This window comes from Gossypium hirsutum, chromosome A05 (genome assembly GCF_007990345.1).
Source record: "Gossypium hirsutum isolate 1008001.06 chromosome A05, Gossypium_hirsutum_v2.1, whole genome shotgun sequence".
Classification (NCBI taxonomy): Eukaryota; Viridiplantae; Streptophyta; class Magnoliopsida; order Malvales; family Malvaceae; genus Gossypium; species Gossypium hirsutum.
Genome location: NC_053428.1, coordinates 13558736 through 13575360, shown reverse-complemented (window position 1 = coordinate 13575360; position 16625 = coordinate 13558736). Strand labels below are relative to the sequence as shown.

General features: G+C 34.9%; 2 protein-coding genes across 10 annotated transcripts; both read right to left on the bottom strand.

Annotated features, from left to right (window-relative positions):
- Positions 1–636: 636 nt before the first annotated feature.
- LOC107958374 (25.3 kDa vesicle transport protein) lies at positions 637–3926 on the bottom strand. 3 transcript variants are annotated; one of them, XM_016894129.2, is made up of 6 exons: positions 3737–3926; positions 2904–3133; positions 2612–2772; positions 2345–2491; positions 1492–1568; positions 637–1079 (listed from the first exon to the last, which is right to left on the bottom strand). In XM_016894129.2, exons 2-6 carry the CDS (start codon positions 3089–3091, stop codon positions 996–998), a joined length of 657 nt encoding a protein of 218 aa, XP_016749618.1. In that variant the 5' UTR covers positions 3092–3133; positions 3737–3926; the 3' UTR covers positions 637–995. The 3 variants fall into 3 exon arrangements, with proteins under 3 accessions (XP_016749618.1, XP_016749620.1, XP_016749622.1); XM_016894131.2 differs by having other exon boundaries at positions 2904–3157; positions 3737–3917; XM_016894133.2 differs by having other exon boundaries at positions 2612–2727; positions 3737–3917.
- A 786-nt stretch (positions 3927–4712) lies between these two features.
- LOC107958375 (uncharacterized) lies at positions 4713–14328 on the bottom strand. Of its 7 annotated transcripts, none has more exons than XM_016894135.2 (11): positions 13919–14328; positions 13183–13329; positions 12907–13089; positions 12716–12815; positions 12584–12614; positions 11938–11980; positions 11068–11220; positions 7339–9511; positions 5793–7188; positions 5371–5454; positions 4713–5158 (listed from the first exon to the last, which is right to left on the bottom strand). In XM_016894135.2, exons 2-11 carry the CDS (start codon positions 13239–13241, stop codon positions 5094–5096), a joined length of 4287 nt encoding a protein of 1428 aa, XP_016749624.1. In that variant the 5' UTR covers positions 13242–13329; positions 13919–14328; the 3' UTR covers positions 4713–5093. The 7 variants fall into 7 exon arrangements, with proteins under 7 accessions (XP_016749624.1, XP_040969454.1, XP_016749623.1 ...); XM_041113520.1 differs by having other exon boundaries at positions 5371–5427; positions 13919–14322; XM_016894134.2 differs by having other exon boundaries at positions 13183–13326; positions 13919–14322.
- Between the last annotated feature and the right edge of the window lie 2297 nt (positions 14329–16625).

Below are 16625 nucleotides of genomic sequence, written 5' to 3'. Positions count from 1 at the left end.
CATGGTGATAAAATATGAAAGTTGCCATATCTAATGCTAAAAGCCTAAAAAAAGTTTCTGCTTCTTGCAAAACATTTGGATTTCACAGACTACTTGTCTTAAACTCTCGTCTACTTTTTTAGTACATTTTTTGCCCTCTCAACAGGGACAAAAATTTGCCATTAGAGGAGGATCGTGATGGATGGAGATGGAGATGGAGATGGAGATAGAATTGGATCATTATAAGATAAATTTCTTGGAGATATGCCAAGGTAATTTGGACAAATACATCAATATATATATTACATTTTAATCTAACTTTAGCCACCATTTTATCAATCAAACTATTTACTTCAAATTTCCAAGTATTTATTTTATTTTAACCTATAATTTTTAAAAAAAAATACTGAAATTGAATACTAACAATTTAATATTTCCACAACTTCGTTCATAACTTTATAGAAAGCTTTTTTACCACCTTTTTGAATACAAGGCTTACTTGCCCATATTGTACTAGTTTAAGTATTAGCCTTTTGTCATCAATCTGAATGTAAAAATTACTACTCATAATGACTAACTTCGCCTTGAATAAAAAGGCCATCCGCAGCTGATGGGAGCTTAAGCATGTCATTGGAACACTGAAATACGCCATCAAGGTAAGAAAAATCTGGGTTTTCCATCTCAAATATAGGTAGTACAAACAGGTGGTGGCTCAGCACGTTAATTATCTAAAACCTTGGACAAAGTGAATAGGTTAATACCTTTAAAGTTCCCGATTTGGATGTTGTATTCTGGCTTTTACATATAGAAAGAATAGTTTTTGTTTTGAACATATGCTCCCTTTCACACAATTCCACATTGCAAATTTGTAATTGTACCTACGAGGCGAATTGTAAGATGAATAAAAACCGGAATGCACTCCAATATTTGGTCTTGGGTGTGGATAAGAGGCTACTCAGCAACAGAGAAACCCAAGAAATTCTGATGAGTTCTTAACACTATGGATCACAGTTGAATCACCATAACTTTGCTTTCACCCAGAAGAGGAGGAACACAACTCCCAACACAATGGCAACAGGAGCCCACTTTCGAATCAAAGCCTACAAGCAAAAGAAAACATATAACAAACTTTTGAATCAAGGTCTTGTTAAAGAGACCTTCATTTCAAAGCATCTTTTATCCGTGGTACTTGACTAAGGAAACTTCATTCAAACCACATTTAGGTGCTAAATCCATTCCCCATTATGATTCTTTTACGGGGTGGGAACATTCAAACATCACAACGGATCTTAGCAAAGAAATACTTGTGTGAAATCATTCCACACCGCAAACAAACTTTTTCCCCCCATTTATCCAAAGATACCACTTCAGCTCTGGGAGTCACATTGTGACACTGATAATAAATTGCCTATGTTCTAGCAAGAACAATAAGACTTTGCAGCAAACCTTAAAGTAACTTGAAAATGTTAAAGGCAAAAGCTAATGTCCTAACAGAAAAACAGAAAAACTAACCTGTCTATTTAAATCTCTTGCCTTGTCAGCATATATGCGAGATTCTGATGTCAAACGACTGGACATTTGGCTGACCTCTGTTATTCGCAAAAAAAGAAAGTGAAATTCACACTTAATTAGGCAAAAATACAATTAATCAGCCAGTGAAAAAGAAGAGGGAGACAGAATATAAACCATCAGGAAGAAGAAAAACGATTAGGTGACTTCAATTTTATGGCAAGAGTTACAAGTAAGCTAAGGTAGGTAAAAGATATAAACATAATTAACTTTTCCCTTGTACCATATGCCAATTGCTAGTAGAGAATAGAATACTAGAAGTCAAGTTCCTTAACATTAATGAGCATAATGTGAACTGATATACAAATCCAGAAATACCCAATGAGAAGCAAAGACCAGAAAAGCAAGCTTTAGCATGATTAATTCAAATCAAAAATTTATGAATAGCTAAATCTGACCCGTGACAACCAAAGGAACAAATTACAAAACCAGCACATACACTGATACAAGAAACATTGAATGTAATTCTAAAAACAAATATATAAAATGCAAAGAACTAAAATCATCCAGTTTTTTTAGTCAATGCTCCAACATGTATTACTTAATTGAGGGTAATTTACAAATTTTAAAGCGGGGCAGGTAGAACCAGATATAGAAGCAACAGGCTGGTCTTGCCTACCAGGTTCACCCCCCCCCCTTATAACCAGTAGATGCAGTACCAATGCATTAAAATACTAAAACACAGTTACCTAGCTCATGATTGTAAAATTCAGCATTCATCATGGTGCATCATTAATTCAAACACAACTCGTAAGAGAGACTTAAGTAATTCTGAAAGGTAAAATGAATATCTTACGGTCCAACTTTTCACCAACACCGAGAACTTCTTGTACATTGCGAGTCATTATTTGGTGAACTTCATAGAGTTCGTCATTCAACTTTGCAATATTCCGTTGAGTACGGGTGTCCTGGTACAACTTTTTTGTCTTCTGTATGAATGTGTCTTAAAGACAAAGAAACTATAATATCAAGCCTAGTAAGAGAAGCAGCACAAAACAAAGTAGAAGAAATACTAGTTGGATAAGAAGCAGAAAAGGCCAAAACATACAAAAAAGGAGCCTACCAAATTTTATAAAGGCGTAAGGCCTGGCAGCCGTTTCAATTTGAGCTCCATTAACACGCTCAAATTCATTCTTGAGGTCTTCCAGATATTGAAAGGCAAGTTTCTTAGGATAAGATCGGTCGCACATTGTCAAGTAACAAACACGTCCTTCAATGATATAGCTAAGAACTTATGTCAAAGGTAACAGTAAAACTCAGACGCATTACAACCAAAAAAGGCACTGAGATTCATGCACAAATAAGTTTCATTATGGCCTTTAATGATATAGCTAAGGACTTATGTCAAAGGATACTGGAATACATATGGGCCGGTTTCAATAGACATCCTTGAAGCCTCATTATGGCCTTTGGAGAGATTCTTAAATAAAGCCTTAACTTGCTGTTTGTACATTTCAGCATCTACCAGATCACGACCATCATCTAGTCCCTCCGCCAGAGGCAGACCATCAGTAACACGGGCAATCGTTGTCATCTTTACCATCTTTACCCCCCTATTTCTCAGCTAAGACAAAGTCCCTTCAAACTAATATAGAAGCAAATTAACACCCTGATTAGACATTGAAAAGCAAAACTCAATCTAAGTCAGAACTAAAACCCAAATTACATAATATAATATTCCAATTTCTTTAAAAAAGTATATAGATGCCACAAATACCAATCGACTATATTTTGATAATATGGTTCTCAAATCTTAATGCTACAACTAGCCACCAAAATGATGACAACACAGCAATCTTCAGTCCAACAAATATCATTACAAACAATGAAAATTAACCAAACAAAAAACATTAACTTCTTGTAACACTTACTTCTATAATCCTAATATTCACTAAACTCTCATAATCGACCCAACGCAAGATGAAGCCAATTTTTCTTTTCTAATCAAAAGGACATTAATGTGCCCAAAGACAACCCATCTAATCTATATCATCACGATCTAACAAACTAATATCATTTTTCCCGGGATTCCAAAAAAAAAATCCAGAAATATAGTAGATGAAAAAGAAAATTCTAATCCCCTCAAAATTTTCCACAGCATTGCTAAGAAAACGAACGGTTCCTTTCAAATAATTATAAGCATATTCAGGAATTGATGAACAAAAAGTAAGTGGCGTTAAACGAGTACCTGATTATAGAATATGGATCTTCGGATTTTCTCCTCGATTTCAACGATCTGAAGCACAGGAAACGGTCGATGGTCCGACACGACTTAAAGAGGCAAAAAATAAAAGGAGAGAGAAAGAGAGGTAAAAGTAAAAAAACAATAGGGGTTTTTTATTAGAAAAAGAAAATTAGTAGAAAAAATAGCTAAGCTTTTTTTCAGAGTTAATAGTATTAGATTTCTTTTTGGATTTATTGAATAGGATTTAATATTATTAGATTTCTTTTTGTAAATTTAGATACTGCATAATTGGATAATTAGTTTTTTTTGGTACATAATTTAAAGGATACGGAAACACCAACTCAATTCTAAACTCATCATTTGTTTCAACATTTGAAAACAAATTGCACTTAGCCCATTTTCAATGGTTTGGATCAGAATTTTTAAATATTAAATAAAAAATAACATTCTTTTTTTTGGGGGGCAGAATAAGATTCAATTCAGTTTAGATAATATTTAATATTTTATTGTGAATAAAAAACAATTTAAATCGATTTTTTATTTTTATTTTTTCTTTTCTCAGCCTTGAAATTGATGTCAGTTGCAGACTTCCAATATGATGAGGGCTCTAGTAAACATATACACTTTTTTTAGTCTTACGAGAATAGAATTTTTATGGCCTCATAATTTCTTATAAAATTCAACCTATGAATTGTATGGTATAGTTATTATGTAATCATATATTCTTTTATTCAAAGTTGCAACCATCAATTTTCGATTGCAAATAGTATTGTGACATCTACCCTAATAGTGAAATCCAAGATTCAACCCCTTGAGTATGAAGTAATTTTAAAACTTATAATTAATATTCACCCCTTATTGAACCTACAAAACACAAAGGATTAATTATTGAGCATATTTAGAAAAAAACAAAAGGAAAGGTTTTGTTCGAATCCGAGCATATTTTCAGATTACGGCTTCATTTTACCAAGAAAAATAATAAGAGAAAAAGTGGTAATGTTTTACTCCGCATTGTCAATAACTCTTGATTAACAAAGAGATATACATCACAATTCACAAGGCAAGAGCAAAATAAAAAAAATAAAAAAGAAGGACAAAAAAGAATGCCTCTGGCTCCATTCTGGACTGGACTACCAAAATCACAATGATTTACTTTATGCCATAGGCGATACCAATATACAACATATATCTCAACACAACAATAGAAAACTTACTAGAATTATGAAGAAGGCCTCTATGCTTCACCGTGTCCCATCTGTATCTTTTACATTATATATAATATATATATATTCCTTTTTACCCTACTCTTTATGATGAGTCCAACAATTATTGTCCTGGAGTTTCTTCAACATGGGATTTTTTATCTAGGCTTGTTGTCGCTACCCTTGCTTCGGAATGATGAGAGTGAAAAGAATGATCGCGGTGCTGCAAAATTGTTGCCGGTTTAGGTATACCATTTACAAATTCATATCATGGGTTCAGCATAATAAACAAATCAAAAGCGTCATCCATATATGCATAACAGATTCTCCAATATGTTATCAACATTCTATGAGAGGATGGTAATTGTTTGACATAAAGTAGATTCAAGAAAGAGAAATATCCTATTGACTAGATTGACATCAATAAGGAGTCACCTTTTATGGAGCTTCCTGACAAATGATCTTCCCTTAATCTGAAGTTCGCAGGTGCTGCTGGAATAGAAGTACGTAAGGATTGAACTGCAAGGGACCATTAATATGATTCTACTTTATCGGTTTCATATATGCAACAAAGAAATGGGGAAATTGCAGCAGGGAGAAGGAACAAGCATAATCAGGTTATTCTCTACAAGTAGAAAGTCCAGAGCAATTGTGTCCAGCCCAATTTTGATAAAGCATCACAAGCTAAAATCTTCCATAAAAGTAGGTGGTGTGGAGCAATTCATTTATTAGAATAATAATTATTGAGCCATGCATATGCAATCAATGGATTCGAAATAATTAACAGATAATCATGAATATACTATTAAGCAAGTAAGAACAAGGTGATAAAAGTATTAAGGAAAAATGGGAGTTACCCTGATCATTGAACAGTTCACTTTCATTGTAGCCATCATCAGAAGGGTGGCCCTGCGGAAATCCCATTCTCGACTTCCTCAAGTCTTCGGATGAACGACTTGCAGTATCCCTGCCATCCTCAGTGTCATCATCTCCCTCAGAAGTTGTAGCAGATATCCAGTCCACCAAACTGTCTGTCCCACGGCTTTTTCGTCCAAATTTCAATAACCTTTTGATCCCTTTTGTCATATCCCTACGTGGCTGATTATGGGTTGCATTAGCAACAAGAAATGGTTTCTGAGCACTTCCCCATTTCTTTCTCATTCGAGCAGCATCCATCCCTGTTTGAGCAAGAGGGTGAGAATTCCAAGATGCAGGGCTCCCAACTGGGGAATCCATGGAGGCATCAATATCTGAAGTCTCCTGGGGATAAGAATATGTATTGTGCATGCGTGAATTCCAGGACACGGGACTTTCTCCTGGTGACTCCTGCAGGGATACTGCAGTATGGAATGTAGTGAGCATTGGAGCAGGCAGTTCGGCAACTGATGCAGGGTCAACCTGAGAAGGAGACCTCAAGGAATCACAAATCTCCGACCCCGAATTATCTAATTTATCTGATTCCTGGCTCAGTCTTGATCTTCCATTTTCCATGTCAGCAGAATCATCAACAGCCATAGTTTCAAGCTCGTCCTCTTCGTCTTCATTGGCCATATCCATAGAATCATCTGCTTCAAATTCTGGCTCATCGGATTCTTCGCCATTTGGAGTCGCAAATGTCTCTGATGCTTTGAACTTTGCAGTTTTTACTCCAGCACCAGGACCAACACCATTACCTTTCCAGAGGAAAGGCTTTGCTTCCTCATTCTTCAGAGATTTGTCATTGAAGCTCTGGCCCATCTGCTCTTTATCAAATTTCAAAGGTGCCAAACCTATGTCATCAGAGTTCAAGGCTGGCACATCTGAAACATCTACAGGACCAGCGAAGCTTTTCCTATGGGACTGAGACCGTCGAGACTGTTCATCCTTGCCAAGAGCAATCTCTTCATTATTACTCTTGCTACGAGCATAGTTTCTCGCTTGGAAATGGCTCGTCACCTTGCCAGCTCCAGAAGAGGGCTTTGTATTTTCTTTTCTGAGATCAGAAAAGTTGGGAACTGACTGGGCAAGAGGATTTTCAGATTGTGCTCTTCGCCTTCCAGAACTGGGATTCGAAACTTTAGCTGCTGAGCGTGGAACTGTGACTGCTGTGGTGCGAGGAGTGGATAGAGAGGCATTTCTATTGGGCAAAAGCTTCTTAGTGTTGGAGCTCCTGGAAGAACCATCAAGTAAAGATGCCTCGTTATACGATCTATCCTGTCCATAGTACTCAGGAAGATCTTCATCCTCTTCGCTCTGGATTGAACTTATTGGATGCTGCCAAATGCATAACCTTATCAAAATTAGTAATAAATATTCAATCAGAAGTTTTTCAGATCCTCGAAACTTAAAAATGAAGGTCCAGTTCTACCAGTTATGAATTTTTAGCATTTATTTCCCAAAAACATTAACAGCAACAGGAAATACCTGCTCCCTCTGCAACCGTAAATTGAAAGACCTCCCTTTCTCTGCTTGTCGACGAGCACTAGATATAGAAGCCCGTCTATCAACAGTACCAGAAAACTTGGCCTTCATCTCAGTTCTACTTTGCTCAAGGATATCTTGCATAGCCTTCAATTTGGCTTCCTTCTCAGCCCTTTTTGAACTCCATTCTTCCCTCAGCTTTGCATCTCTCTTTTGCATGTACTTTTCGTAAAATTTTCCTCTAGAGTCACCTGAAAAGCTGATACTAGAGAAATCCTGCCTCAAACTATGAGCACAGTCCTGGTTATTGACCATCTTTGTAGGAGGAGTACAAAAGTTAGCAATATTACTCAAGCTCCCCACTGATTCAGATGTTGAGTTTTTGTCAGGCAACTGCAGAGGAGATACATCTACTGCCACAGGCTTGTTGTACTGTGAGCTTCCTTCCTGTTCAATCTGCTCATCAGCAGGCTTGCTTCTCCTTGCAGAACTTAATTGATCACCAGGAACCCGACGTTTGTGCTCTGCAAAAAGCTTTTCAAGTTCATTTGCCTTCATTTTTAACTCATCATTCAGCTCCTGGTTTCCCCTAGTCTGCCTTATCCTTGGAGTTTGATCTACTGAAGCCATTGGGGTAGTTAAACTCTCTTCATTCTCAAGAACCTTTTTACCAGGAACAGACTTGTTATTTGCATAAACAGAACCACCTTCTTCCCTCCTACCCTGTGACTTCTTGCTCTGTTCAGATCCTACTGCAACCTGTTTCTTAAACTTCATCTTAGGCACTCCAGAACCCTCGATTTTGCTTATTTGCTTCTCAGTTGATGCTATGTCTTTTGTTCCCACTTCCTCAACTTCCCCAGTAAAAGATCTCCACTGCAGCTGTGGCTGAGTAGTGTACTGATCACCTTCACTGCTTTTATACTGAGCCTCCTTTGTTTTTAATCCAATACCACCTTCAAACTGCGCCGATAATGTTCGGGAGTGACCTGGAGCCCTAAGGCGCACTTTTCTTACTGATTGTTCTTTGTTTTGAGCCTCTACTCTATTCTTTAATTCACCCTCAGGTGTAGCCTCCCCCACTTCATCTGCAAAAACTCCAACCTGTGACTGAGTGAGCTGGTTTTTAACCCCCACAAACACAGCCTTATCAGGAAAAACTCGAGACTGCACCTCCAAACCTCTCCTCTCTCCTGTTAAGGAACCCTTAACCTTCTGTTGAGAAGCAACTTGATCATCCAGCTCAACCTGCTCAGACTTACTTGTAAAAGACTGATATTGGCCGTTCTGTGATCCCAGTTGATCCTTCTGATTTATCCACCCCTTCAACCCGACACCCTCTTCTTTCCCCAAAAGATTACCAACCTGCAAGTGCAGTTCTCCTGGATCTTTCAACCCAGAACCAGCTGCTTTATTAGGACCACTCGTGGATTCCACTTTACCTGAATTAACCTTGTCACTCAAACCCTTTTCATCTTTTTGTTCTGTATCATCTGATAAGCCTTGAAACACATTGTTTTTACCTTGAGACACTGAAGATGAGGAGGGTGTGCACAAAGGGCTATTATCTGGGTTACCATCCTTCTTATCATTACCCAAGTCAATGCTCATGTCACTCACACCACTCCATCTTCTTAACACCGCCTTTTCAGCAACTGCAGGAGCAGCTGATACATCAGATGAAAGTCTTCTCAGTTCAACAGATTTGCCAACAGCAACGGGTTTGCCTCCAGAACTTGAGCTCTCCTTCTGTTTATTCTCGAAGAGATTGATTCTATCCTGTACACTAAGCCGCCTAGTCGGTTGACTGACTTGACTAGGTGATGACTCAGTCACCCCTTCCTCTTTCTTCTCTTCTTCCTTGTTTTCAGCGTGAGAACTTTGTTGTGAAGTACTTGAAGGGTTTGGCTGTTGAGATGTGGCTAGCTTTGATTGGTCTATATGGTGCTGGGTCTGCTTTGTGGTTGGTTGTAGTTGTTGTTCTTGGTGCATATTTTGGCAAGGTTTGTGGGGCCTACTATTAACATGGAACCCATTTTGGTCTTCATCGAGGTCATCGATTGACATGTCAGATCCCCACGAGGCTCGAACCACCTGATCATTAATACCTGATTGACATGGGCCAATCAGTTCTGGTCTTCTCTGGCATAATGATATGAATTTGGTACAAGCCTCACTGTCACAAGTATTAAAAACTTTTACATGAGTAATTATTACCAACATTTTCTTACTATAATTTTCTTTTTCTAAAAAAAAAACCGACCATATCTCACTAATTTCTGATGCCCACTTTTGTGGTTAACAATAAGGACATAAGGCAAAATTACAAATCGTTAAGCAAAATATCAGGCAACTTGCGAAGATATCAAGGCAAGCATGGCCTGCCCTTGTTACCTGATGAGCTCCCCTCAGGCAAGCAAAATGGAAAATTTGATTTTTAGCCCCTTCATAATTTATAAAATTTTAAATTAATATATGGAAAAATTGCACTTTGGCACCCAAAAAATGATAAAAAATTGATTTAGTCCTTTAAAAATTATAAAGAAATAAGCCATTAAAATGGTGAAATTGCATTTTTGCTATCATAAAAATATACAACTTAATTCTGCTCCCCTCCCCCGCCCCCCAAAAAAAAAAGAAAAGAAAAAAAAACAAAGGCTTTGCCACTGTTAATAACTTAGTCCTTTAACCTACTTGGGTTTTCACAAAATAATCCACTTTGCAAGGGAACCCAATGCTCCCAAACAAACCAAAGACAATCATCTTTAAATTAACCCCATGTTGAAGAACATGCTACTTAGATCAGTTAATGAAAATGAATAGAAAGAGAAAATAATAATACAGACGAGATATCATTTTAGGACATCAAATCAGCCCAAGGTTACCTTCAAAAAAGCACATGGTATGATCTCATTTTCAAAATAGCTTGGCAGTTAGATGATACTATTTCAGGCAACTAACGGAGATTATAACTTAAAAACAGCTAGACAAGTCTGGCATGCAACAAAGCTAGACCCAGAACAAGGACAGTAAAACCATGCTACCATATCTTTTGATCTAGAAAATCCAAACATTTAAAAAAATAAAGAAACTACCATGGTTGTAACTAGATGCATGTAACAACTCAGATAGAGTGGTGAAATGGTTTAAGAGAAGGAAAATCTTGAATCAACATTTAATTCTGCATTGAACAGCTCATTTTCCCTCTTCAATACTCAAAGAGAAGGCTCATGCCTTGTGCAATTTCTATACTTCAATGGAAAATGTATGAACATCAGTAAAATCCTTTACACTATGTTTGGTAGGAACCAAAGAGGGGCAGAAGGAAATTTGTTTGATCTAATGGCTAGGATTGTCCACCTCCTTTCTTATATTTCAAGCAACTCAATACATAACACGGTTTTTTATCTACATTTCCTTCTTAATTACCACAATCCAGCAGATAAAACAAAGCTGGTAGAAAAATGGGAGCACACCAAAAGAAACATCGTCCCATTTCACATTGTCCTATCCACACCTTTAATATGCAGTATAAAATCACTGTAAAAGATGGCATTTACCATAAGAGATATACAGCTGGACAAAGACCAAATACCACACTCTAACCAAGCCCCACTTACTATAATGCACCCTACCTAACATGAAAACTAGCAGACTTGAGAGGCAGAAAAAAAAAAAAAAAAAAAAAAAGAGACCACAATATATCCTTGAAAAGGGTTTCTAGGTTCTTACTTCAAGCAATGAGCACCAAACCGATCTGCAAATTGTTGGAGTTCAGACACAGTGTCAGGGTTAAAACCAGCTGCAGATGAACGAGTGAAAGCTGTTGCCAAGTCCTGCTGTACTGCAATAAGACGCACATCAATAGCTCTTAAAAGCTCCTTCCTGTGTAAATTGGAAATACAAGCAGCAAATTAGAAAGCATAGGTGATGAAGCCAATGGAAGATCCAATAGCAATAATAACTGCTTTTGCATGATACGTTTTGGACACTCCGAGTAACTCCATTGCCACGAGTAACATGCAATGACCCAGGCAATATTAAATACTGTCCAATTTCTGCATAGCTAAATAATATTTTCTGCATAGCTAAATTAATCATTTCATCTATGTTGCTTTGACTCTTCATTTTTCTTGAAGAACCTTTGTCCGACACATGTCCAGACATAGGTATAGAGATATAACTCCAAGGACCCTCCAAACATGGAAAAACTTCCAAAAAAGTTGAGCACACTGATATTTAACACAGCTGCATCAGAACTGACACCCAAGTGCTACTAACATAGACCTAAATAGTTTCTATTCGCAATACAAGTTCTACTAAGAGACCTCCAAACTTCCTAATGCTAGGAAAGGAAGGCCACCCTTGCATAGCATGTCATCATGAATCAATTGAGAAGGACCCAACTGTGAATCCCTCCCATGCCTAAAGCATGGACAATGTATAGCAGGTATAAAGTTTCAACAGAAATCAACTTAACAATGATGTACATGCAGCAGTATTTGATGTCACAATCATCCACGAGTTTAAACAAATCACAATTTAGCCAAATAAATTATGCCATCACAGATCTGTAAAACCTAAAAAGAGAAACGGAGTTACTTTGTTGCATCAGCAGCTGCCATTGTTCCTGCATCATCTCCACCTATTACAAATTATCAAAACACTCCGTAAGTTTTAAACAATGACTTGAAACAGGGATACAATTACAAGCCCATCAAACAAGATCACAGACTTGAGATTTTACCTAACCACTAAAATTCATTAGTAAATATGACACAGATAAACATACTAAATATTATTATTTAGAAGTATAAAAACAGGAATTTTTCCCTATCCTCATTGTTAATGCATTCGGTGATATGCTACACTTTAAACTAGTTCAAGAAAAAAAAATTCCCTGATATCTACAAGCATCCAAGTAAGAAATACATTATCTTTTTCCTGATAAAAGCAATAACAACCAGCAAAATGTCAGCAAACACAAATGCTAAAACTAGTGATTGTCTAACATGATTCCACATGATTAAAGATATTCCATCACCTCCATCAAGGCTCATGATAAAATAAAAATATTGAAGTGAAATATTTGTGGAACTAAAGCTGCATTAGTAAAAAAAAAAAAATTATAATAACAAGGGAGACACAAATACAAACAAACTTTAATCTACAATGAAAACCGGAACGAACAATGAAATCATCAAAAGAAAATCATTTAGGATGGGAGAAAATAAAAAATAAAACCCACCTAATGCGCCAGAAGGCTGATCTCCCACCCCCTGAAACATAAGAGTTACGGGATTCAGTATACTCTGAAGTAACATTGCACCAAATTAACAAAGCAAGCCTCCTATACATTATAGATAAAGCACATTAATACCTCTGAATATATTCTTCGAGCTGCTTCCAACTGAGACATCTCTGCATCCAATGTGTTCACCAATTCCAACACCTCTGGTGTACTAACAAATCGCACAAACCTGGAAATAGGTGCCAATCATATAAAAATTTGAAGGTAAAACTCCCCATATGAAATGACAAGAAATGCCACAGATGTTGAATATCTCTAACCTCTCAAGTGTTCCTTTTGTGAACCAAGTCTCGGCATTTTTACACTTTTCAACTTCAAGCTTAATTGATTGAAGTGACAGTGCAACCTGCTCTTCTGCCACCTTTAAATGAGTAACAAAAGGCTTTACTAATCCAGAAGCAAGCTTTTCCAAGTTCCCGTTGCTCGAAACAAACAATTCACATCTGACCATAGGAACACAAAAAAAAAAAGAGTGCAATGTTATAAATAGAAAGAAAATTAGGAACAATGTTGAATTCATAGATTGATATCCTCACCTCGAACGTTTCGGTGACAATTGGAACACCGCATAATCAAGAAGCCTGTCGGGTTTCATCTTCACTCTATAATATTTACAAAATTTTTGAGCCAAAAACTTCACATGCGCAAATATACTTCTTAGGGAAACAAGTAGCCAATGTCTGCTGGCATAAATAGCAAATTTCAGAGCATAAGACCTTAAAGCTCAAACCAACAACGAAGATGCTAGAGTAAAACATATAAATGAATATAAAATCCTTGGATTTAGAATTTTAACTTATTACCCTATATGTGCAAATCAAACGATGAAATCAATACCTTAAAAATTCAAATTTCAAATGAAAACAACATTATAGAAACAACAAAGTTGGAGTAAAGATAATTAAAAATCCCAACAACTTTAAGGGAAAAACATCCCTACTAATTTTAGACCCGAAACTTACCAAAAATAAACCGTGGATCTCAATCTAATAACTCAGATGAAAACAGAAATGCACCTGGAAAAAATATACTCTTGGCACCAAAAGAAAAACCCATATACTCACAGATATAAATCAGATACAACCCAGATCTGATTCCACCAAAAAGCTCCAACTTCAATTACTAAAATAAACTACAACATTTTCAACAGAAATCCAAGATAAAGAAATTCCAAATGCAAATTGCATGCTAAAAACAGGAACTCAAGAAAGAAGTAAACTTCATTTGAAGTGAAAATAGGAGTGTTGGATCCATTGAGAATCAAAGAGTTACCTTATACAAGGGAACAAGAATAAATGGTGAGATCTTGGAGTAGGGAATCGGATCCTAGGAATCGACTCTCAAATGGGTACCTGCATTTGGTTTTTTTTTTCTTTCTTTCTTTCTTCTTTTTGTAGTTTAAGTTCAAAGAAGTTGAAGAATTTAAGTCTAAAGGGTGTTTATTTTAGTTATTTTATTTATTTAAGTTTGAAGAAAACCCTAAGAAAGACAAAGATGGTTTTTGCTTTACTCATTTCTCAAATGGCAATCTTTTCTTTCTTTTTCTATGGTGGCCTTGCTTTCTCTCTCTACACTTCTCTCTCTGCCCCTAAAAAGATACAGTAGAGAGAGAAAGGATGAGAGAGAGTATGTTTTCTTTCGGACAAGTTTTTAACTTTTTAATATTTTGAAACGGCAATGACTCTTTGCAACAAATGTCCCTCCATATTTACAAAAAAAGGGCTTCATTTTTGTCATTTTAAATTACGATATTCTCCCTTTAGTTTTTAGCGGCTTCATTATTTGAATTTTTTTGGTTTTGGATTAACGATATTTGAGTGTTCTCTTTTCCAGATAATTAGATCTCATCTAAAATACAATCTTTTGAAATTTGAACCAACATAATCCATTTATCTATACGTTCAAGATTTTATATTAATTTATCTTTTTTTTTCAAATGAATAATTGAAGGGTAGAATCTTTTGGGACGAGGAATTTAAATTTTTTAAGAGTTTTATTATCTTAGCATTTCTAATTATTTTGGTTGGATAATTTTCTTTCGGGCTATTGAATTTTTTTTGTTTAAAATAATTATGAAAAATATGTATTAAACATAAATAATATGTAAAATATATATAAATCATAAAATAAAATTGATATTTGTGAAGTTTATTTATTTTAATTTTATAGTGGGACTACATGCATTAAATAAATAATTGGAAAAGGAAAATTTAGTGGAAGGAAAAACTTATTGCCCAGTTGAAAAATATGCATTTTATTAAAAATATTTTTTTCAGGATTTGCAATTTTATAATTGGTCCACCTCTCTTCCATATTTTATTGGGAACTTTTAGCTTTTACAAATGAGATTAGTAAAGTTACATGTACTGCTTAAGGTAAAAAAAATATTAATTAAAACTAATTAAAGTCACTAGTGTAAAGTTAATGCATCGAAAACCAATGATTATGGCGATATATTTTAAAATTATACATGAATTTTAGTTTAATGTATAATTTAATATATGATTTTTGATTTTTTTTTTGTAATTATATACTTAAAATTTTGTTTGTAATTCAAATAAATACATGAAATTTTGATTGTGGAGTCAATCATACACATTTAAAGAAATAATACATGAATCTCTTTTTATGTTGGATAAATATAATTATACGTGTATGCAACCATGTTAAAAGTACATGAATATATATTTATGTATAATAATAATTTAAGAAAATAATTAGTATTGGCATATTAATAGTGTATTTTTTTATTTCACAAATAATATTAAAAAATTTCATGTGTTTCCGTTTTAAAATATTTATTTTTTAATAAATATGTTATTTTTGAAATTCAACATATACCACGTAATAAGTTTAGAAAAAAAAACAAAATTGTTATTATTTTATTTAAATGATAAGGGTTTTAAAATATAAGTTGAATTTTATATATTAAGTATTAGGTTACAATATACTATAAGCCCTACTTTATTTGTACATATAGAATTTAGTCCCCTCCTTTTACTTAAATGAATTTATCATTCTATTTCTCAGATTTAAAAAGACAAATTCAATTATTAATACTATTAATTTTTTTAAATTTAAATTTATTAAATTAATGAACCCTATGTGATGGCCTGATGGTCAAAGGTGTTCACTGTTTTAGGCGTGACCTAGGCTTGAGTCGTGCTAGTCATGTTGGTTTTTTATGCTTTGATGTATTATTGTAATTCACCAAAAAAATATTAAATTAGTAATTTTTTTAATGCTAAAAATTTAACTTAAATTTTAAAATCTAAAAATAAAAAAATTTGCTCGAAATAAAAAATATAAAATATAAAATTTAAGTTTATAAAAAGATAGCATATTTTAGCCAAAATATTATCATTTGAAAATTTACACAAAATGCCTTCTCCAAGGTTATAAAAGGGATATAGTTGTCCAAAAACAAAAGGGGGAAGAGTAATTGATTGGATGGACCACTATTAGAGGGAGGGGTATATGAGTCATTTGGAGCACAACTAAGCTGCAGTCAACTGTCCATAATTAAAATTGACGGAATGAGAGAAGGATGTTTAAGAGTAAAATCATTTAACGGTTCTTTTAAATAAAAATTAAAATTTTGAAAGTGAGACTGAAATGGAAATGACAAAAAACATGGGTGTATCGTGCAGTTCAAGCACTGACGCCCCCGTCTTTTTTTCTTTTTTTTTTTTTCTTCTTCTTCTTCTTTTAAAATTCTCCTCAAAATAAAATTTCCCTTTTTTATTTTCGTGGAATTATTATCCTCAATTGTTGATTTTGCTATGCTAAGATCCACCCAACCTTTGACAAATTCTCACCGCCCCTGCCCCTCCTTTCTTGTACACCAATTTCACTTCTTGACCTACGCCGCTGCTGAATAATTAATATTTAACGAAAATATTGAATTTAGTTTATTCATCACCGTAAATAAATAAATGTGTTAGGTCTGGCGATTAAACTTTTTATACTTTTTAAAATT